This window comes from Xiphophorus maculatus, chromosome 5 (genome assembly GCF_002775205.1).
Source record: "Xiphophorus maculatus strain JP 163 A chromosome 5, X_maculatus-5.0-male, whole genome shotgun sequence".
In the NCBI taxonomy this organism is placed as follows: Eukaryota; Metazoa; Chordata; class Actinopteri; order Cyprinodontiformes; family Poeciliidae; genus Xiphophorus; species Xiphophorus maculatus.
The window spans coordinates 27,123,997-27,148,252 of record NC_036447.1 but is presented as its reverse complement, the minus strand read 5'-3'; the positions used below and the strand labels follow the sequence as shown (position 1 = coordinate 27,148,252).

Genomic DNA, 24,256 nt, shown 5'->3' with positions numbered 1-24,256 from the left:
TCTCTCTATATATATAGGTAGATAGATAGATCTATATAAATATATAGATCTATATATATGTAGATATATAGATCTATATACATATATAGGTCTAAATATACAGTACAGACCAAGAGTTTGGACACACAGTTGTGTCCAAACTTTTGGTCTGTACTGTATATATAGATCTATCTATCTACCTATATATATAGAGAGAGATCTATATAGATCTATATACTGTATGTCAAAGCCACAACTGAATGAAAGACATAAGAAGTAAGACAAGACATGTAGGGAAATGCTTTTCTTCAGCGGGGTCAGTGAACCTGGTGAACGAACGTTAATGGAGGTTAACACTCAAAACCAGTTTGAGGCTGCAGAATGCTTGAATCTGTTGCAGAGATTCACCTTTCACTAGGAATCATATCCATCTGGTAAAAAGGTCTAGTCAAAGTCCAGAGTTAAATCCAAAAGCCTCAGCAATTTTACAAAGAGGAATGGACAATATAAATACACTGATGTGAGTAAGTACTCAAAAGTTGTGCTAGAGTAATAATCGTAATGCACTCATACGGTTTATAAGTTAGATAGGAAAGAGGCGAGAGCTAGCGCTAAGCTTGTATTTTGACTTACTGTCATAGCAACTGCCTGCCAAGATGGCTGTCAGTTACAAAGCTCACAAAAGGGTGACGCCACATGAGAATTATATACTGACCCTTTGCAACTACTCACTTTGTCACTCGAGGCGCCATGACAGACATTGGAAGTGAGGGACCGTAGTATCGAACAGAGCGACTGAAATTGTTTACATGCTGGGCTACATGACCGTGGGGCATCATAATACAATACTTGGTATCTTTCTAATCATACTTACTCATAAAGTATATGTACGTTAATCTTCTTACCTTGCAAAATGTGTTTGCTGCATAGGCACGATTACATCGAGGCAGTCATCGTTATTGATGGCTGCTATTTTTTGCCGCCGTATTTTTCCTCATTAAAAGTTATACAATAAAATGACAAAGTTTAGTTTGTGTCCTTGTTTGTGCAGCCAACTGCAGAGCATCTTATGATAATTTTTAAAGTGATATCGACTAAGTAAAATTGATATTAGGCTCCCAGACATTTGTTTTTTTTTGACAAGCTTTACAGGAGCGCATAGGTTGCTTTGAAATCCGTCACGGCGGAGCGGGCAGAGCTCTGGAGAGCCTGACGTCACGTACCCAATGGTCGCTATCAATCTCTTCAGGTTAACACAGACAATGGTGTATATTTTTTCTATTCTCACTATTCTATTCTATGTGTGCTATGAATAGCTCTCTTCAATTCAATCCCGCCGTGTTTACTCGAGCAGTAGGCCAGTCACATGTTCCGAGGCGCTGATCACACATTGAGAAAAGCCTCCTGAAGAGATTTCCTCATTAAAATAAAGGACGGGCGGCGGCCTGTCCTCCAGAAAGTCACCTCTTCACCATGTGACAGTGTGTTGGCGACACTCCGGCGGTCTTAGATGTCGACCCGACAAGACTTTCATCGCCAAAGCTGCCCGTTACTCAGGGAGCCGCTGAAGCAAAGGCCTAATCAAGTGTCCTTGTTTATGGATGTTTAGTCACGTTGCTGGGAAATGGTTTGTTTAACTGATCTGCAAAATTTGTCCCTGGAATGATCAGCGGTGCATCAGCCTAATAGACCATTAAAATGTCCTGGGGGGGTCATCTTTGGTGATTACTCTTGTTTTGCCCCATTTCAACCAACTTGTCTTTGTGGTCATTTTCAGTGACCTTGAGGGTTAAATGCTCTCGCTGGATGCTTTATTGTTTTATGGTATATTAGCAGTGGCGCCCCTAGAAAATGTCCATTGGGGTGGCCAGACAAGGCCAGTAAGAATTTAAGAGGGGTGGGGAATATATATATATATATAGACACACATAGAGATGACAATCGATTAAAATGTTTTATTTAAATTTATTAATCACACTCTAGTGTTGTGATTAATTACAAATAATCACTATGCCTCACTTTGTAAGCTTGAAATATAAATATTCACGCAAGTTGTTGCTCTTGCAAGAATGGTCCTGGGCAACCAGTTGAAACGCAAACAGTTGTCAGATTTATTTTATTTGCTTTTTTTTGCAGCAGAAAGAAGCAGGTGATGTAGCCTCCCGGGATTTAGCAGCAACTAAGGGAAATTTACTCTACTGCACATTCATGCAAGTAGTACCAAGCATGTTCTGGGAACAGCTGACAAAGAATATGTGTCAAAAACCTCCATATGTGCACGTTTTCAAACAAAATATTTTATTATTTGGAGTCAAACATGTCTGAAAATGTATCCATTTTACAGGTTTTTATATTTGGGCTTAAAGGCTTAAAGGAAGTCATTTTGCTTTAAATGTTCATTTAGAAATGTCTCTGAAGGGGAGATGAGAATTGAGCAGAATTGTGTAGGAAGGTAATGGCCAGGGTGACTCACTGTCATCATACCATATGACAATGTCAATAAATAGACATTTGAAGACAAAAAATCATTCTGGCCTTTGCCTAGAGAGTTTATAAAACTATGTGATTGCCTATGTGGTTAAATTATTTCATTTTCTGGTTGTCCTTAAAGGTTAAACTAGGCGTTTAAATATTATGAAGCATGTAAAAATACATGGAGATGGAGTCACTGAAGAGAATGAAGGTAACAAACAGAAGGATATAATCGTTATTATTTCTGACTTCTACAATCCATTTTTCAGCTGGATTACTCTCCTGAAGCCCAGGGAATTATGTTTACTTAAAAAAAAGAAGTCAAGAAAAGTTGAGTTTAAAATATGATCAAGTTTTCCAACTAATGAATGCTAATACCATGCATTGTTATATACAGTATATGTTTAGAGCAATACTGTTTGTAGCTCAGTTACCAAATCCTACCTGCCATGGTTACATTGCAAGTAACCTTTTTTCTGCTGCCAAATAAACATATATAAAGTGCTTTTTATGCTTCCATATATTCCATAAAGCAAACATTGCTAACCTTCTCTTTAAATCTTTTTATTCATTTGAATGTAGCACAAGAAGGCTCACACACCTCTCTGGGTGAGATGATTAAATGGACACTTGTCCAGAACACTATCCCACACATATTACCACATGAGCCAACAAAACACTCCCCACCACCTACGGTCTTGGCTTACCTGGAAGCGCCCACATACGCACACAAACGCACACACACGCAGTGCGTGCGCACCGGATGACACACAAAAAGACACAAGCGGAAAGAAATCGACACCGTTAAACTGCTTTGCAGTGAGGTTGGCGGGTCAAGTGGTGAGGTCGCTCCATACTCTGCACAGCATTTTTCACCGGCTGCCAGCCTTTTAGATCAGCACTGCTTGGCGTGTGCGCGCGCGCGCGTGTGTGTGTGTTACAAAAGTGGGCGCTCACGTCGGACATCTTGAATATCCGTCACCATACACATTATGCACATTATGACACCTAACCACCTGGTGCATGTTTAAACCATGAAACCGCATGTATGCCACATTACAAGAGACAAAACGTCCGCCGTGTGTGGTATAGACACACACAAACACACGCACGCCCACACACACACACAATGCTGTTCTTTGTCTTTGGAGAAGCAGGATCCACTCCAGTGCATTCTTCCCGGCTATGTAGCCCAGATTAGTGGCCCCTGACTAGGCCGTAATGGCAGAGAGCGCTGCCTCATCATCTGGCAGCTCTGGGCTCCGGCGTAGCTGCGGGCCTCGCAGCTCCTCCAGAAAACTCACAAGTGTCTTTCGCTCTATCAGCAAGTGGAGGGACTGGTGCTCTTTTGTGCTTGTGATGATGCTTTAATGGCCAATTATTATGAGTGCAAAGGGCTTTAAGCCTGATAGGCTGGGACATCTTGACAGCTGCAGTGCACACAAAACAACGCCAGAGAGAGACTTGTGATCACTTTGCTTATTTCCTGACCTTCCTTCTCTGCTGCTGCTGAAAAAAAAAAAACTTAATTTGAATTCATGACCCTGACAGTAACACATATGAAACCAGTAGCAATCGTCGGATGCTGACCCACTTTAGGTCCAACTCAACTCAAAGGACCGTCGGTCAAGTCAAATCCAATTCACCCTGAGGCTTAAAAACATTCATGACCTTGACAAAAAAAAACAAGAATATTGACCTTGTTGGTTGCTCCAATGTTTTGTCAATACATGTTAAAGTTCAGCTTGTATGTATACTAATTTTTATTTATTTATTTTTGGTAATATTGAGGTTCAGAAAGCTCTGGACTAATTCATAAGCCATAACTGTTCTTAGGACGAATACTGACCCCTTCGGTATATTAAAAGTTTGTTCACCTCAGTGTCTGTGATCTCCAGCTGTAGCCTGTTGCTCCAGACCAGCGAGAAACAAAGTTGAGGTGAGTGAAGTCTTGCAATTGGTAGTTTCTATTTTTATGGCCACACTCGTACACATCCTTCCCCTCCCAGCCCCGTCTCTCTTGACATTTAACAGTCTGTCCTCGTCTCCCCTGTAATTTCGTGTCACAACTGGCAATCTGGCTATCTAAAGAGAGGATAAGGACGTGAGCTGGAATAGACAGGTTGGGGTCAAGACGACTAATGACGACATTTGCTGGCGTTCTGCAGCAGTTGCAAACCGAGTCAAGTGTTTGACCGAGGCGGATGATATTGATGAGAGTGTACTGAAGACAACAGTCACCATGGCGCCCGTGTTTGATGGCGGCAACATGGGTTTTATTGGAATAAGTAGTGTGGGGAAAGTTTGGACTTTAAAAAGAAGAATGTAATCAACTACATAAAAGTTTACACTGAGATCCAACAAAATTAAATCACCAACATTGCTATTGGCGACACTAGTAAATAGCTAGACTCTTAAAAGAAGTCTTACTGTGCTAAGACAAGTCCTGAACCTTGACTAGCATTTTACTATTTTACATTTTACATAGCAAAGACTATTATACAGTCATATACTATACTATATACAGTCACTTAAGCAAGTTTTAAAAAATAAAATAATTCTGTAAAAAACAACAAAAAAAGCTGTTTATTCCTGTTTTTGTCAAAAGCTTTGTGAGTTTGAAGTGATGTTCAACATGGAGCATTTTTACATGTTTTCCAAATTACAAGTGAACAAAAAAAGAACATGTATAATAAGTAGAAATAGATCCCATTTTTTATAATACTATATAACAAGTGAAAGGTCTGAGTGCATGTGTGATGATGTTTTGTGTTTTTTGTCGTGATGTCGCGATCAACAAGATAGATTCCGATTCATTTCAATTCCATATTTTCAGTTGATTGGAAAAAATAAAAAGTAAAAACTAAATTCTGGTGCACTGAGGCATGTTGGCCATGGTGCTGTATGATGGTGACATGGAAGCCCTGCGGCCAGGCCGTCTCCTGTGGATGTACCATCTGCCGCTACTGGCGAGCAACGGCAGCGGTATGGGCCGACATACCAAACATGATAATTGTCATAAAGACCGCACGCATCACGGTCTCTATAGCGACTCATTTAAGAGCAGATTTTCATTTTGAGTGAATTAAAATTTCTTTGGAAAATACTTTAGAACACACAATAATTCATGTTTTATTAATTCACCAAGTCCTTCACTGGTTTTTTTTTTAATTAAAAAACGTAGAGTGGCAGGGCAGTTGGATTCTGTTCTGGCTGTCAGCAGGGGAGAGGCGGGACATACCCTGGACACGATGGCGGTCCAACCCAAAGACACAGTCATGAACTCTCTCTCTCTTCAGAGGTCATCAGTTAACCTAGCATGCATGTTAACTGACTGTAGGGGGAAGAAGGAGGATCTGGAGAAAAACCACATTGACGCTACATCAGAGCCCCACCTGAGATCCAAGATGGAGGTCTGGTTATGCAGCAGAATTGTTCTCATTTATAGCTAAGCCCAATATTATTTGGGCTAATTTAGGTTTTTAAAACAATCTTAAAGGGGCAGCATTATGTAAAACTGACTTTATTTATGTTATAATGTAAATCTCTCATCAAAAACAGACCTGGAGTGTTTCCTTGATTCTTTCATGCGTGTTTGAGAAATCCTTTGATCTCCCATGGCAACCATTCAGTTGTGTAAAAGGCTTGGGGGGACCTAGTGCCACTTTTGAGGCTCCTCCCTCCACAACTGCCCCACTCAGCTCCTTCAGACTAGCCAGCAGCAATTAGCAAACACCTGGTGGAGCTGAACATCTGCTGAGCTCATTATAGGAGCTGCTTCTCAGTAAAACACTCCTTAAAACGTTGCTAGGGGGTTAATAGAGCGGCCATGTTGTGATAATTTCCTGAAGGTGGAGTAACAGAAAGAACAGACTTATTTAAAGTAACAGATGCCCAATTTAAAGTCCTTTTTTAAATTTTGTCAACGTGTGTCTTCTGGCGTAATGTGGTTCTGTTTCTGAGAGGCCCAGCTGAGTCCTGACCTCACCAAAGACAAGCTGTCAACGGTTGTTGTCATAGCGATGCCTGAGTCAGCGGTAGAATGAAAATTGCAAGAGGTATCAACAATTTAGTCATTTTCTGCATCTATGCAGCACCTTGCAATAGCATTGATGACCCTTTCATTTTTTTCCAACTTTTGTGGCATTACAACCACATTTTTTTATTTTTTTTAAGATATTGTATTGAGATTTTCGGAGAAAGACGCAAATAAAAAAATTAACTATAAGACTGAAAAACGTTTCAATATTGTTTTTACAAATAACCTGAAAACTATGACAGATTTGTTTTCATCCCCCATGAGCCAATGCAAATAGATGCTGTTTGTTATACGAAAAGTCCTAAGAATGTCCCACTGATTTTTGTGGTTGTAAAATGAAAAAATGTAGTGGGAGGGGGAGAATCAAGAGGTATGACTATTTCCACTAGCTCCACTTGATTCTCTGAATATATGAATATGACTCATTCATTCATTCATTCATTCATTCAATCACTGAGTGTTCACAAAATGTAATGTTTCTTTCTCTCTTTTTTTTTTACACTTTAAAGTTATTACGTCGTCAAGCAGGCTAGCCCAGTTACTATGTACTAAGTTGTGCTTCTCTTCCGCTTTTAGTTCAAGTCCTAATGACCATGCAGCACTCCACTGCCCCCTGCTGATCAGTATTTGGTACTTATCGTTTTGAAACTAAATCCCATGTTACAGAATATAAATTCCAGTCAAATCAGTGTACATTGTGTTTTATTCTTTTTTGTTCTTGCTAATATTTAAATATTTCCTTTAATGATTAGATTTATGTTATTTTATTCAATTTACTTTTACCAATGGATAGTAAATAAATCTAAACAGATTTTAGTCAACCACAGGAAATCACTATGCTTCATGTAAACAGAGTAAATTCAGTGACATATTGTGAGTGTGGAACTGAACAAAAGGTAACATTTTAAAAATGTATTACATCACATTATATAATTCTGCGACGGGATTCTGTGGACATTTCTCATGTATATTTAGGTCCAGAAACGTGAATGGCGATACAAAGGTATCTTTATTTTTAATTTTTTTAAATTATTTTTTTATTTTACCCAGACAAACAAAATACGTTTTATTGCTTTATGGGGGATTTTTTTTTTTACAATCTACATTACAGTGAAGGTTTTTAATTTTGGAATTAACATAAAAAAATGTTAAAATTTTTTCTTTATTCAGTTATGTTTTGATTCTGTCCTGAAAAGAGTGTTGGGGTGGAATTATTTATCTACACTGTACAAATAGGAACAGGTCTAATCAATGACTAAAACAATTTCAGCAATTATCTTACCTCTACTAACATTCGAGGGGCAACAGAAATCTTAAAAAGAAAAAAAAATAACAATGCTGGGATATACAACCAAGCTGTGACTGCTACACTCTGGTTATTAAACGAGCAGTATCGTGCATTTTCCAGGCACATAGTGTCATTTTATAATAACTATGTTACCTTCAGTTGTTATAATAAATCCTGTATATTTCAAATGTGGCTTCAAAGAAATTTGACCTTGTAATTTAACGCCTTGAAATTGGGCCTCTGTCTCTTTAATAAATTCCTGCTCTTTCCAACACTCCACCTTCAGGAGGTCATCACAATATCACCCCTTTATTAACCCTATAACAATATTTTAAGGAGTGTTTCACTGAGAAGTAGCTCCTATAATGAGCTCAGCAGATGCTAAGTTCCAGCAGGTGTTTGCCAATTGCTGCTGGCTAGTCTGAAGGAGCTGAAGGGTCCTCGAAGGCGGAGCTCAGTCCCACCAGGCGTTTTGCACAGTTGCCACAGGACGCTCAAGGATTTCTCTAACATGAATGAAAGAATCAAGGCAACACCACAGGTATGTTTCTGATAAGGGAATAACATAACATGATGCAAAGCTACACAATACTGCCCCTTTAAGTGAGACGCTCTGCCAGTGTCTACTTTTAAGACTCCCATATTGAAGTCAGAAAGGAAGTCATTCCTGAGTTGCTCCTTTGGGTTCGTGGAGTCCACTGCTTCCTGTCTGGACGGTTGTGCTCTAAAAAAAAAAAGCTTGAATTGTTCATTCTTGGACTGAGCATATCATTAGCGCACAATCAGAATCACTGGGCTATTTTTTTATCGTTTTAGAACTGCCCTCTTTTTCTTTATTATTCCGACTATTTGTATCAGAAAGCTAGTCTGGATGTGAGTAACATCTGATTAAATTCACTGGATTTGAAAAATCCAGTGAATTTAATCTCATCACACACCAAGGGATAAAACACAAGGGCAAGCAACACAATATTTTACTGTGAGATTGACAGAGCGCACTCCACAGACCGCTGCCCTCCGTATAACACCTCTGTTCTGTTGAATTATTCAACAGGAGTGGAACGGCGGCCGGCGTGCTTGTGTGTGTGTGTGTCGGCATGTGTGTGTGTGTGTTTGGACATTTGCTCCTCTAGAAATCTGTGTCCATGCTGCAGCTACATCCCTTCATCCCATTTCCCTTCATCTGCACTCCGTCTGATCCGTCCGCCTGTCATCCAGATGAGATGAATACGCATGGTGGTCGAAACGAGGGTCACTGCAGGGATGCAGAGGGTTACCGTGGTAATTGCTCATTTCGTTTAATGAGTGGACATTTCTTTTGGATTTTGCGAATCAAAGGCAGCAAAATTCAACGAGATTAAGAAGAAAAAAAAGCCACTGGAGCTCAGAGTATATTAGCTGATGTTTATGGTTGAAAGGAAGTCAAAGTCAGTAATGACTGGCAATCATTTGTATATTTTGCAATACATTTCAATACATTACATGAAAATATGATCTATTGTATAATTTATGTATCATCAATGCATAATTCAGTGTATTTACATAATAATACATCAGAAAATATATCGGGGAAATAATGGATTAGAATATATTATAATATATTTCCAGTAACGTGTTGGACTCTACAGTCTCTATGTACTGGGATGTGATGGAATTGAAGATTTTCCATTACAGACGTCCATCAGATCCAACCCAGTCCTGTCAAAGTGTCGCTCATAAAGCGTCTGGTATATTTATGTGTGGTGCAACGACGTAAAGATACGAGATGTATGAATCTGAACCAGTGTGGGCTAGATGCCAGCTGACAAGGACAAGCAAGCTCCTCTGTTTTAATAAGGGCCAGATCACTCATCGTCACATCATCTAATTCATAATGCGCCATAGATTTTTCTTTTTCTTTCCAGGAAGAGCTCTTGAACACGGTTGAGTCCTCTGAGTTGATCTTTCTTTCACCCTTCACACATGAACACTACGCAGGAACAAAGACGGTCAAGATCTTTGACTGTCATTGACCAGTCAAAGAAAAGTGCGGCTTTTCTATTAGTGTTTCTTGAAGGTCACGATTTTCCACATCGACTCCACATCCACAAGACCGGTGTTCCTATGGATTTTTAGGACACTCCAAAGAAAGTGTTTTTAAGAAAAACGTTCTCTCCTCTCAATAGCCACTTTCACACTGCTTGCATACAACGTGCTGCATGAAGCCGTACAGTCTCTTTGTGGCTTCTGTTGCAGTGAACCTCTAAAATGACTAAATGCCACATGCAGACGTCTGTCTTTAGTCGCAGCCGTGACGCTGTGTTTTTGACAGCTTCTTCCCATAATTTGAAAGAGTTGAAACTCTGTATGGCTCGTGTTAATTTTGTACGTCTTATACTGACATAAATTAAATTTACAGAAGAAGAATTCTGCTACCTTAAATAAACAAATCCGCAAAACATAACACCGGAAATCTCACATTTCTTATTATGATCGATGGAAGAGATGGTTTGGACTTCCTCCTTCTTTACTCTCTTCTCTTTGCTCCTGCTCTACTCTTCAACTCATCTGGTATTTGCGGCTTCGGTTGAGGTATCACTTCAGCTTTTGTATTTCAGTGCTAAATAAATAAGCTGATAAAAATGTGGCAGTGCAAAAATTCTTAAAGGGGCAGTACGCGTTTTCTAGGCACATCATGCCATTTTGTAGAACAAGCAAGTAACTATGTTAGCTTCAGTTGTTCTGAAAATGCTTTATATATCAAATATGACTTAAAATAAAATTGACTTTGATCTTTAGCACCTTAAAATAGGGCCTCCGTCTCTTTAAAAACTCTGGCTCCGACACTCCACTTTCAGGAAGTCAATGAGCTCAGTTCCATCAGCTGTTTGCTAATTGCTGCTGGCTAGTCTGAAGGAGCTCAGTGGGAGAGTCATGGGAGAGGAGCTGCTCTGTGAGGCGGAAGCTTGGAAAATGCAACTCAGAGGAGGAGCTGTGTCTTGGAGGCGGGGCTAGGTCCAACCAGGCGTTTAGCACAGCTGAATGGTTGCCATGGGAGACTAAAGGATTTCTCAAACATGCATGTAAGAGAAATGTGACATGTATGAAAGGATGTTACATGAAACATGTAACAAGACAGGATCAAAACAACATTCCAGGTTTGTTTTTGTATTTTGTTAAAGTTGATATATCAAAATGCTGCCCCTTTCATTTGTTTGACAAAAATATATCAGACATATTGCATCGTGGAGTATGTTTGCCAGTATTTTTCTCTCAAATTTCTCTCACACACAGTTTAGAAATCACGGAGCATAACGTAAGTTATTTCCACCTGTTAAGACTTAACTTTTGAGTGCTGCGATGAAACTGGACCTTTAATTGGCCCAAACCTATAAACATAGTAAATATTATGTCTAAACAGATATAACAGTACAGGATATGAGTAGTTACACCTGCATAAACGGTGAATAACAATAAATTAAGCTCTGATACAGCTGTACGTCACCTTGGCAACTGCTACTGAGAGCCAATATACAAAAAGGTAGAATGTACTACCATACAAAAGGGAACATGAGTCATTTTGTCAGTTCCCTCATTGTAAGAAATTCTTTGGCGCAAGCTTTATTTGTTGGACCGTGTGTTCAGTCGGTTATATTTAGTTAGTTATTGAGTTGTAAAGCACATTTGCTTTTCAGCTTAGCCACAGGATAAAATCCCCACTGCACCCCACACTGCGATTCGAGCATTCATGCAAGACCGACCACTGAGACCGGCTGAGAATATCACAGGGAGTGACAGAAGAAGAAAGAAAAAGGGGTTAATGGTGGCAGTGTGTTCATTTGTGTGTTGCATTTCTAAATCCTCTCGTTTTCTTTCCGCCTCTGTGGTTTTTTTTTTTTCTCGCTCTGTAATTAGCTCTTTCATATATACATATATAAATATATAATAATTTTGTATTTTTTAAGCCGGCTGCTAATCTTCCACTCTCGTCCACCACAGCTACTCACAGGAATTATTTTTTTATGCTTATGTTGAAGTTTGTAAAAGTCACTATTAGGTTAGTTGGATGGTTTTAGAAAGGGGCAGCAAAGCAAAGATAAAGTCTGATTATGTTTCCCATTTGAATTTAGAGCTTCAAGAAAAAAAATAAATAAATAATAGTCAGTCACACAAAGAACCAGGAGTAGCTGGCATAATATTCTCTTTGTTAATTGCTGCTGGAAAGAATGAGGACTTCAAGAATAATATTATTTGGTCAGGTGACATACTACACTGGCATGAATCCAACATTATTCCAGGGAAATGCAGGAATAATTTTGGTGAAGCTCTATGGAGCAGGATGGGGCATGACTCGATGCTCTGATGCAGCAGGTTCCTCCTCGCTACCTGAGAATGCACCGTCAGTTCCAATGAATGTGTGTGTGTGTGTGTGTGTGTGTGTGTGTGTGTGTGTGTGTGTGTGCGTGTGTGTGTGTGTGTGTGTGTGTGTGTGTGTGTGTGTGTGTGTGTGTGTGTGTGTGTGTGTGTGTGTGTGTGTGCTGTCGTTTTTTTTATTAGCTCAAGTGTGACTGCATGCTTAGGTGAGGGTGTGTCTCAAACGAGTCGATGTTCCTACTGCAAACAAAAAGCAGGAATTTTGTCGCTTCCCTTTCGTAAGCTCTTGAAACGCATTCCGAATGTACACAGAAGAATGTATGTTAAATTTTGGTGTGACGCATGGTGAGTGATTCTGACGCGGCGGAAAATCCAAACCGTGACAGACTTTAATTGCAAGTTAAGTTTGTCACGGTTTAAGTTATTGTCGCGCCTTTGAAAGCTCGCGTCGAGCTCGTGTCGAGCTCGCGTGCACCGAGCAAGCAGTGGGCGGTTTTTTTTTTTAAGGTGACGCCGAACATCGGTGACGTAGCTATTCTCAGAAAACGAACACTGAAAAGTGGCGCACGATCCAGTTAAAAGAAATTCAGGTTCCACGAGCACGACCATGTGCCGCGACAAGGCGCGACACAAACCCACTAGGCGGGGACTGCTTGTTTGGTGTGCGCCCCCCTCACAAAGTTCAACCAATCAGAGCCAGGAGGAGGGTCTTAGCGCTGTCAACCACTCTCATGTATGTCCTGCTAAATGTGGTAATGGTGGAGAAACAACTTACTGTTACAGAAAAACTGTTTATCCACCGTCATCAGTGGCTATGCTAACTCACCTGAGCATTCACAACAGACTCTGCTAGCTACAGCATAACAAAGAAAGCGTGAAAGTGGGGAGTTGAGCAGCGCCACACGGAGGTTGGTCGACAGCGCTAAGACACACCTCCAGGGTCTGATTGGTTGATTGTAGTCAGCACCAGGGAGAAGGCAGCTGGAGCTCAATGTTTTTCACAGATCATGTTGTACTTTCAACATATTTGTTGACGCTTTCAACAAATATGTAAAAAAAAAAAAAAAAAAATCTCTTTTAAAATACTGCAACATTAAGAGTCAAACAAACTAAGTATTTGTAAGTTTGTCTCTGGGATTTTTCTGTGGTTAGTTTTGAGAAAAGTAGTTTGAAAATACAAATAATATGGAACACTGCCCCAAATGTATGAACTATACATGTGCAGAGGAAATGTCTTTTGCTTGCTTTGGCAATTCCCCGATAATAAAATGAATTTTCAAGGGGAATGAGCAGAGCACTCTTTGTTCTATTTACACAGGATTTATGCTGTAAAAAACTTTAAGTTGGTTATTATGCTTTGCAGCATAAATATATCGTCTTTGACACACATAAATGGCGTCTTGCTTAGTTTAGTACAGAGGCTAGGTTCTTTTTTTCGGCAATATGTTCCCCACAAAAAGGAAAGAGAAATAAACTCTTTGAGATTCCGTCAGGCAGCCTCCTTCAGGGCCACCTGGTTCATTAAACCTTTATGTCTTCAGGGCAATAAAACTTCCCCTTCCCAGTCTTTCATCAGAAAGTTTTTCAATAAATTTTTTTTATAAATATACGGACATCTGTCGTTTATTTAAGCAAGAACGTGCAGAACGAGGATCAATACTAAATATTTGCAGGCGATTTTCGTTCAAATAGATAAAAATCACACGTGAACGATTAACAAGGATATTTGATTTAAAGAAAATCAACCTAATTATTCCCAGCACACAGCAGCTATTTTAGACAATCCTTAAAAAAGATGTATTTGACTCAATTCGTTGTGCTGTAGGACAGTTCTCTTTTTTCCATTAGCACTTGAAAGCACCACAGATTGAGACGCGCTCTCTGTCCCACCTCTGACGCACCCGGTCAGGTAAGAAAACTTCCCAGCTTTCTTTTCTTTTCTTTTTTTTAGCAGTGCGGTCACAAAGGTAAACACTCTGAAGATTCTGTCAGTAAAGTAGGGAGAGTTTGACCTCCCTAGGGGTGTCAGGGCTTCCGTAGCCATGGCTGAATCCCAGCTTATGTGCATGGAGGACGGGCACATCGGTGTCAAAGTCCCGGAGTCCAAGCCGGAGTTCTACTACAGCGAAGAGCAGCGTGCTGCCATCGAGGAGCTGCTGAAGAATGGCGACGGCGCCTTCAAGACGCGACTCAAGGAAGACAACGCGAAAGACTTTTTGTCCGCGAGGGAAGTTAAAGTTCTCGTGAGCACTTTCAAACAATATGACTCTAACGACACCAGCAGCAGCAGCAGCAGCCAGACGGCGGAACAGGGAGCCGCTGGAGCCGACGCGGACTCAGGGGTTCATTCTACCTACTGGCCACTGATGTCGGACACCGAGGTCCCGTCGCTGGACATCGGCTGGCCCAGCGGGGGGTTCTTCAAAGGGGTGACGCGGGTGGCCGTGCACACCCACCCACCCAAAGACAACGGACCGCACATCAAGGAGGTGGTGCGGCGGCTCATCCAGGAGGCGAGCAAGGTGAGGAGAGTCCAGGGACCTAGAGAATAGGGTTACAAAGCGTTATTAGATTTCATTTATGGATCATTTGTTTTACACAATGATGCAAAGCAAAAGATTCAGCTTTTACATTTTCCCATATACATCCAGAAAAAGATGGAAAGCCATTAGGAACAGATGTGCAATGAACAGGACAAAGATGCTTTGGGTCAGTGGGCTGTAGTTTAGTGCCCTCTGAACATAAGTTTTGTTTGGATTGAATATTTCTGCATTATTTCTTGAAAGGGTTTAATCCACTAAACACTACCCCAAAAGTTAATGTATGTTTTTTTTTTTTTTTTGCTTGTTTTTTTTTTTCATCATATGCATATTTCATCATGGACCTTGAAGCATTCTAAAGGTTTTAGTCATTTTTAAATAATGAAAGGTAAATTAACACTAATGAAATGTTTCTTAGCTAATATAAGCTATACATATAAATATTAGCTATATATTTATATATAGCTAATATTATTAGCTACAATATTAGCTATATATAAAAAGTAATTAATTAAGTGAGAGCAAATGCTTTTAATGCCAAAGTGTTAGAAATTAAGTCCAAACGTGGGAGTTTCTTTAATAATAAAGGGAAAACTCAGATTTGTATGTCAGTCTTTACAGGAAATGACATCACCTTTTTTTACAACTTGAAACATGGGACTTTCTTATCCCTTTTGTTAGTCAGTGGGGTAAAAGAGAGTATTGTGTGACTGTCCTGGCACAAATAATCCAACTTCAAGCGTGAAACTCCAACAGACTTAGAAATATAATATAGTAGGACATTGTATCCAAACAAACTTTGTAGCTTAGCTTACCGAATTCTTTTCCCAGTCATTTTTTTAAAAACATTGAGTTGGAATGGAAAGACAAAAAACCCAGCAGAGAAACTATCTGCCCAGGATACACCCACATCTGAAAATCTTACTTCCCTTCATAAGGTGAAGGCCTGTAAGAGTAAACTTTAGCTTAGAGACAGCTTTGAGTGATTGTAACATTGTAACTTGTAACTTTGGACTTGAATAAGAGTAACCACGCAACAGGCAGCTGTGGTGTTTACTCATTCAGTGCCGGACCTGAGCTGAGTCATCCGTTCCTCTTGCTCACAGCGAGGCAGTGATGTGTTCCCCCCCTTTGGCCAGCAATGCCTCAGCTTTCCCCTTTAAAAGTGGGTCAGGAGAGTGAAACTCTAATTTACGGTTTTTAGTTTTTATTGTTTTATTACCTAGCTTATCTCCACATTTTCCTGGAACACTTTTGAAGTCCCACCCTTGTCTTTTTCCTTTGTCTTCATCCCTATTTCGTCTTCTGTTGTTTAATGTGCCCGTTTGGCTTTCACTTTATTTGCCTCAGTGGTTCTGACTTGCTTGCTAACATTCTTACAATTGTTTTTTTGACAACTTCCTGATTGAAAATGACAACATATTACTGGTTTTCTAAGTGGTATGGCAACCATTTGCTTGATATAAAGGCAGTGACTTGCAATGTCTTTCACTGCCTAATCGTTTGCATGTCTTCCAGTTATTATGTTAGCTATGTAGGTAACAACTGATTCAAAGTTTTAATTTACTAACTTTGGGTTGTAACCCCAGGAAGAATAACCTGGCTTGTTCTTAGGGTTCTAAGAATAACTCAGAGTAATAGTAGTGTATGCTTCTTCTTCTTCTCCTCCTCCTTCTTTTATTGTATTTCTATATTTTACATGATGTCGGTGCATCCTTTTTAGGTATTAAAAAGCCTTAAACTCATGTATCTAAAATTAAGGCCTTAATATGCCTTGAATTCATTTTAAAAAGTGTAAGTTGGCCTTAAATACAGTAATCACAGGTCTTAAATGTTATCTTGGCAACGCTGTTTAATCTTTTATATTCGATATAGTTTATTTTTGGCAAACGTTTGAGTCGCACGCAGACATATTCTTTCCGTTCTGTGATTTGAGGCTACCGCTAACTAGCCTCAAATCACACTCTAAGGCTAATATACCCTTTCTAGCTAGCTAGCTTTTTTTCATCTTAGTGTAAATTTAATGCCACTGGCTCTCTTCTGTTGCCAACCATACGATGTTATGTGAATTCTGTGTAAAAAAGAAAAAGCTTGGCACTGCTACTATATAAAATATGATGTATTATTTTATACATTTCTGTCGTGATACAGGTCTTAAATTTCATTGATAATGGTATTAAAACATTTTTTGATAGCCTTAAATTTTAGTAAGGCTTTTAGTAACACTGTAAGGTGTTTGCTATGAAAATACATTTTCCTAATAAAAAATAGGAAAATAGAAACTGGTAAGTTTCTGTTTAAACCTGCCAGAAACTAAGCCAGTCAGCAAAATTTTGACTTTACAACAGAAAACACACACACTGAAAAGTGATATAGAATCAAAGTGCATATTTGTAAGACTTATATGCACATGACTTTATTCTATATATTTCTCTTGTATGTGTTTTGTTTGTTTGATTGCAACAAATAAAGCGCAACTGTCTGCAGGCCGTAACTTGTTGCTCAATTTATTACCCTAACCAAGCCTGCTCAGCATTTTTCCTTTGAGCGGTACCAGCAGGCCTTTGCTCCCAAACAGGAAAAAAAAACAAGAAAACACTGGCATTTAAAGGGAAATAGTTTCCGTGACGTCACTTGTCTCCCGCTCTTTTCCTGCTAGCTTGTGCGGAGCATGTTCAAACATGTCTTAAAACTACTTTTGCTTGTTTTTCAAGCATTTACTTTTCGATGGATACTTGCTGTGTATTGTAACTTCTAAGCATCTATTTACTTTTTACTGGGTGAAAGCTAAACCTGTAGTTATTACGACCCTTATAGCAAAAAAAGGCACATGGTTTTTACACAACAGATGGATTTAGGACTTAAAATAGTTTTGTAGTTAAAAGATTCATCTGCAGCATTGGCAAATCTGTCTAAAAGAAACCAGCAGAAGGAGGTGTGTACTTTAAATCTTTATTTTGAACAAATAAAATATCAGAAAGAAATAAGAAAACAAAAAAAAAATCATATATCATGATAATAATTATACATAAAAACAAAAACAAGACTTCAATGTCAGATTCAGAACCGAGAAGGAAGAAGACGAAGCTTATTAAATCTCATCCTCAATTGTCTCATTCAAATATGTTCCACATTATACATATTTACACATCTAATTTTTACTCGCGTCACAATTTCTACTCTTGAGCTGTTTGGGAAAAAAACAACTCAAAGGGTCTTTAGCACTTTATCAAAGCAGGCAAAGCATCAGTGTGTTTCAGGGATTTTGGCTGAGAAACATTAGCGTCACTGCATGGTTTCTCTGGCAGCCTCCTGTTGCTCACCGTCCAGACCTTCAGTTTTTCCCTCTATAATCAGAAGGTGGGATTCTGGATGTGGGCCAAAGAAATGAGCAAAAGTTAAGTCTAAATCTTCTGATTTTTATTTTTTAAATCTTTTGGCAGTGTGTCTGATAGCTTATTAGGGTTTATATTTTAATTAGAGCACAGATAGAAACCCCAGAAATCTTTGTTTACTGTGTAGTTGCTTTTTTAACAGACTTGATCAGATGCAACACCCACCAATTTCACCGTAGGTTTCTAGAGAAAATGTACCAGTTGCAACAACATAGATCTACAGACTATTGGACTTTTTCTCTCTCTCTCTCTCTGCAGGTCATCGCCATAGTGATGGACATGCTCACAGACATCCACATCCTGCAGGACCTGATGGATGCAGCTTGCCGTCGGTCTGTGCCTGTTTACATTGTGTTGGACGACCAAGCTGTTCCTCACTTCCTGGACATGTGTTGCAGGCTTCAGATTGGCTCGCAGCACCTCCGGGTTAGTCAGCACTTTTACATAGGCATCATTTTAAGTAAAAAAAAAAAAAAAAAAGTGCCATCAAAGAGAAAAAAAATGGAAGTGTTGACTGATTTTTTTAGAAATTCAACTTAATTTTGAAAGATTAAAGAAAGTGACGAGGTTAAATCAAACTTACCAAGCCGTTTGTTGATGTCACTACCAATACTCTGTGAGCTTTCTGAGGAAATTAGGTGACTTACTCAAATGGTCAGAACTGCTTCACTGTAGCTGCTGCTGAGAATTCATAAGCACTACTTTTGGTGGCCACAAGAGGCCGCTAATTGCACGCAAAGGCAGACTGGTCATAACATTATGTAAGAAAAACATGAAAAGGGTAGAATCTCAATAGGATGAGTGAGACAGGCTTCTGGATTTAACTGTGAGAGCATCGAGAGGACAGAAGGAGAAAAACAAATCAGAAAAAGAAAGTGAATCTGTCTGTCATACCTCTGCAAACTGAAACTAAAAGTGTAGTTTCATTCAAACGTTTTATTACATTTTTGAAGAATAGCAACTATTTTTTTGTCACCAAAATTATAGAAAAATGAGTTGTTGTTTTTTTCTCTCAAAAGCAGAATAAAAATTTGATCACCAACACACAAAGCATTCATATTTACCAGATTGGGCTCAAATAAAATTGTATGTGAAAACTACATGAAAGTCATGTTGGGCCCGTACATTTCAACGGAGCCAAGCCAAAAGAGCTGAATCTTTGAAAAAAAATTCCTAAAAATATTTTACTTGCATTATGTAAGCTAGAAGGTTGTGGTGCTGAAAGTCAGCTTGTTTCTATTTCATCCTTTTTGTTCATCTTTAACAAGTAAAAGAAGGACTGGTTGTAAAAAAAAAAAAAAAAACATAAAGGAAATTCTAAAAGACTGAAGAAATCAACACATCACTGAAATGAATGTTTTGTTATTTTATTATGAATGATGCTTTATATTGTTCTTTCTAAATCTCCAGTTCTATTTGCAGTTTGGTTTTGCTTTAAACTCTGGTTTAAAACATCTCACATGTTGTCTGTGTTATTTCCCGTTCTACCCATCTCTAACCTGCAGTTCATCCGAGCGAGATCGCTTCAAGGAGTTGGCTTCAATATGTCCTTTGGTAAACTCCCTGGTTCACTTTTTACTAAATACATGTTGGTGGATGGAGACAAAGTTGCTTTTGGCTCTTACAGGTAAGAGTGTTTGTTTTATACCACACAACAAAAAAGTATAAGATTTAGATTTCTTTATAGTTTTAATTCATTGCATCCTCTATAAACCAAAAATTGATGATGAAACACAATCATTTTGTTTAATGTATTTCAAATGTCTAAATACGTATCCTGAAATATATTCCCGATACAAGTTAGGGCAATAAAACTTGTGTGAAGATTTTACAAATGACAAATTGTATTTGAACAAATTCTTGATCGGTGTAGAGTAATTCTTAATCTGAATGCAAAAGGAGCGTTAATAAAGTCCCATTTGTTTTTTGTTTTTTACCAATGTTTTATGTTTCAAAAATCTCAAAATGTGATTTAAAGAACCTCCAGTGAGAACAGAAATCAAGTTGGATCAGTCCAAGTGGTTTAGATTTTGAAGTTGAGGTAATGAAATACAGTCTTGATTCACTCCAGCTTTAGCATGGTTAATAGTTGTTAATGTGTCCAAATCAAACAAATAATTTCAAGGTGGTGGACGTTTCTTCTATGTTATTTATTAATGTTGTTTCAGCAATGTCAATGAGCAATTGACTGTGTCAACAAAACAAGGCAAGGCAGGTCGAAAAATCTTTCTTTTGTTGTTTCGGAAGGAGACCCAAAGGGTAAAAAGTGCCAGCATAAAGCAGCTGTTTTCAAATACAGAATTAAAAACGTTAGCTCACATAGCACCACCTAATTATTATTTTAAAAACTATTTTGTAAGGTTTAATATGCCATGATACCTCTTTACAACCTCCATGACTACCAATGTGCTTTTGCATTGTTCATTTTAGACGTTAGGAAAATAGTTGTTGCTATTAAAGTAACATCTTACTTGGTACCAATGTCTCACTTTGTGGTCTCTTCTTACTCTTAGTGTTTTATGTAAAAGAAAGTCTTCTATCAGTTGAAAATGTTATGGTTCAATCCAAAAATCCTCTACCTGTCAAAGTGTCCATGTCCAACACCAGGAAACCTCACAGTGTGCCACATGTGGTCACTGTAGATAAAAAGCTGCATATTGTTATACCATATTAAAAAACCCTAAATTAGATTGTACGTGAATGGACAATACCAATGCTTGGTCCCATTCAGCTTAACATTACCCAGTTAAAGCTAAAGAGATGATGAAGAGCATTGACGATTGTCTTTATTCTTATCTCGGTTCCAGTTTCTCTTGGTCTGCTTCCCGAATGGACCGAAACATGATCACTGTGATGACGGGGCAGGTGGTGGACGTCTTCGACAGAGACTTCCGTGAGCTGTACGCCATCTCAGAGAAGTTGGACCTCTACAAGGAGTTTCACGTCAGTCCCCCCGCTGCCAACGTGACCGCCACAATTCGCTCCAAACTGGAGCCCAAACGCCCTCCGTTACCGGCGACCACATCCCGTTTCCAGGTGAGCCTCGGAGACTCTCGGAATGTTGAAATCCAGGTTCCTGCCCACAAATACTACAATCCCAAATACTCGCTGCTGTTCGGAGGTTCTCCACTTCCTGCACGATCTCTGCATGACGAAAGAACAAAGCCGGGTCTCGCAGATGTTTGCGAAGACGAGGGAAGGCCTCGAGTGGCCAGCAGTCTGAAGCTGGACCAGCAGAGTCCGTTGCCCTCAGAGGCCCCAAGTGAGAACTTCAAGACGCCAAACAACGTATCTGGGGGGAAAAAGAGAGGCTTTACTTGGAAGTTGTCGAGGAAAAAGTCTCCGAGTAAGCTTTCTGTTAAAAATACAGGGAGTCCTTCACCGACAGAGACTCATCCCAATGAACTGGAAGACGGTGCCACAGTGGTTGTGGTAAGCCCAACCAAAGGGAGTAAGAAGCTTTCTAAACTGGACCAAAGAACATTGTCTCAGCAAACTGTCAACACGTCACATGACAGAGAAAGTAAGTGCCTAATGTAACAAAATCTAGTCCTGTCCCTTCACAAAGCCCTTCTCTGAAGGGACAGGACTACATGCCTGTAGTCATAGCGTAACGTATGTGAATGTAAGAAGGTTTGGTTCAATTTTTAGCCTCATTTAGACTTAAGACATCATATGAGTTCTTTTTTTTTACTGCTATATGGATAAATGGTCTTAAAATGCTAATATTATAATCTGTACCTATTTATTTATTAAAAATGATCAGTGAGACCCAGAGTCAAACCAGTCACTCCATATACTCGTGTATATTTCATGAAGCCATCTAAACGATTTTTTATTTTTTTTTAACTAAATATAGAAGATTGTTAAAGCACAACAAAAATAGATTTCAAACGGCAGTACTTCTCTCTCTATTTGCATGAAAATAGTTCACTAGCTTTTATTGTTTGTTTTCATTTAATATTGAAGTACTGTAGGTTCTGAGTGCGTTTCATCTCACCAACTTTTTAAATGATCTTTTTCTTTCTTCTTTCCACAGGTTTGAAGAGTCGTCGTCATGGAAAATCAGGTTGTACAGCGTCCTGAGCTGAACTTGTTTGACACTTTCAACAGCGTACAGTCGCATGTTCTTAAAACAGATGAGGAAATGGAGCTGGTGTGGGACACTGCAACGTCACGCACGTTTGAATGAAGACCAGATGAATGTCCAGTCCTTCAGGTGTTAATCTACTGGTTTCACATCTGGAGCCTAATGCTTCATGAGGCTGATCTGGCAGAATCTCTGGAATCACATATATGTTGAGGCCTTTGAATCCACATTGTTAGGGATCTGGGTTTGTTTTTTTTGGATTTTTTTTCTTGCAATCATGGGTGAATTTTTAAAGTTGTTCAGGGAAAGTATTTATGTGTCACGCCTGAATAAGAAAAACCACATTGATTCCTAGAGGGATATTGTTTGGTTTCAGATTTAAATTAATTGCGATGAATTGCATCTGAAAATGTTTTTTCAGACCCATTCAGCCACGCTGACTCTTCAAAATATACCAAGCATATATTTCTATGATGAATCCTGGTGTGCAAACAAAGTTTACGCACTACTGATATTGCTGCTAACAGACTACAGATTAGATCTGTAATTATTGATTCGGGTCATTTTTACTTTTATTTTTGCCCACATGTATGATTATGTACTGAACGATGACTCCACGTGCATTGCTTTTCTTTGCCGTTTGCAGATAGATGACGTTAAGAAAATAGAATCAGTATCTGCTCAACCGACGCATTAATTTTCCTAACAATGGCAAATTTAAAGTAGAGGTGTTTAAAGAGACATAGACCTGCTTTTTAATGCTAAAGATGAGCTACTCTTGAGTTGCCACACAAAAGAAATACTCTGCAGAGGTTTCTGGACCTGATGCACTGAACACAAATATTGAGCACCACAAACGGTGTGTGAAGTTTAACGGTTAATAGCCGGTAATTGCCACCAGCTTGTAACAGCAGCCATCAGAAGTGCGATTGTAGCGTAAGAGATATATTTCAAGTTTTAATTTCACATTTTTACCCAGAATCCTCTGTCTTCTTTTCAGCAACACGATCAGCCTTTACGGTATTTTTCTTGATTCCGGACAGTGCTACATAAAAAAAAAGAAGTTCCCTTTTGTTTGAAGTAGGCAGCCCTCCTTTGCATGGTGTGTGTTTACAGTGTGTGAAACCTCATGATAGTGTTTGTGTTTTATTTTTATCAGAGAACTGCTTACCATCAGATTACTCTCATTTTGGTGACAGGAAGAGGCGACAGAGCAGCAGATGTCAGTTGATAGAAAAGCCTGTGTGAAAATATACACAAACACAACAACATGGTTGGTTTTATTTCTTTGCACTTGAAATAAAAAAAAAAAACTGCATTAAGTTATACTAAACTTAAAAAATATATACTGTGATGACCTTTAACAGACTTTTAACTCTTTTTGCACTGTTTCGCACAAGTAACTTTGAATCAAAATGTAGCACAGAAATCTAAAACGTTCAGTCATAGGAGAAAACAAGAAATCCTCAAAGCCTTAGCACTTAAATAAACAGACGGGGGGAAATGAGCTGAACAGACATTGTGTTACCCATTTAGTGGCATGTTGGGTTGTTGGATATAGACAAAGGTTCGATGCCTATCATTTATTGTTTTTGTATGTTTCAATAAATCTGCTATCCACTACGTCTATTTAATGCACTAATTAATTTTGGTGTTTTGTTCTTTATCCTGTTTTACGTTTGAATTTTTCACGGATTCTTGACCGAAGGTTTTCCCGTCCAGTCCACTCCAGTTTATTTCTTTAGCGCCATTTGCTGTGACGACAAATGGCGTCGCAAAGCAGTTTGCAAAAAGAATATTTCAATTCAATCACATTCCAGTTGATCCCAGTTATCAAACAGGACATCATGCTCAATTAATCATTGAAAGTAGTTTGAAACGTGTTGAAGGAAACTCCTCAGATTGTGCTGGTGACCTGTGTTGGTTTCTTGTCCAAAAAAATACCGCCGTTCATTGTGGCAGAAGATTCAAAAGCCATCCAATCAGACTCGTATGCTTGTTGAAACACAACTGCCCTGTTTAATAGTTTCGTGCTTCGGCATCGACAAGTTATTATTTAACAGAAAAGAAACCATTAACACGCTGGGTTGTTTTGTTTTT

The 24,256-nt window shown here is 39.0% G+C and overlaps 1 protein-coding gene across 1 annotated transcript; it reads left to right on the top strand.

The window, feature by feature from the left end:
- The first annotated feature begins 14,010 nt into the window (after window positions 1-14,010).
- LOC102227192 (protein FAM83F-like) lies at window positions 14,011-23,776 on the top strand. Its single transcript, XM_014472726.2, has 5 exons — window positions 14,011-14,653; window positions 18,325-18,492; window positions 19,572-19,693; window positions 20,874-21,589; window positions 22,106-23,776. The coding sequence occupies exons 1-5, from the start codon at window positions 14,174-14,176 to the stop codon at window positions 22,150-22,152; spliced, it is 1,533 nt and encodes a 510-aa protein (XP_014328212.1). The 5' UTR covers window positions 14,011-14,173; the 3' UTR covers window positions 22,153-23,776.
- Window positions 23,777-24,256: the final 480 nt, after the last annotated feature.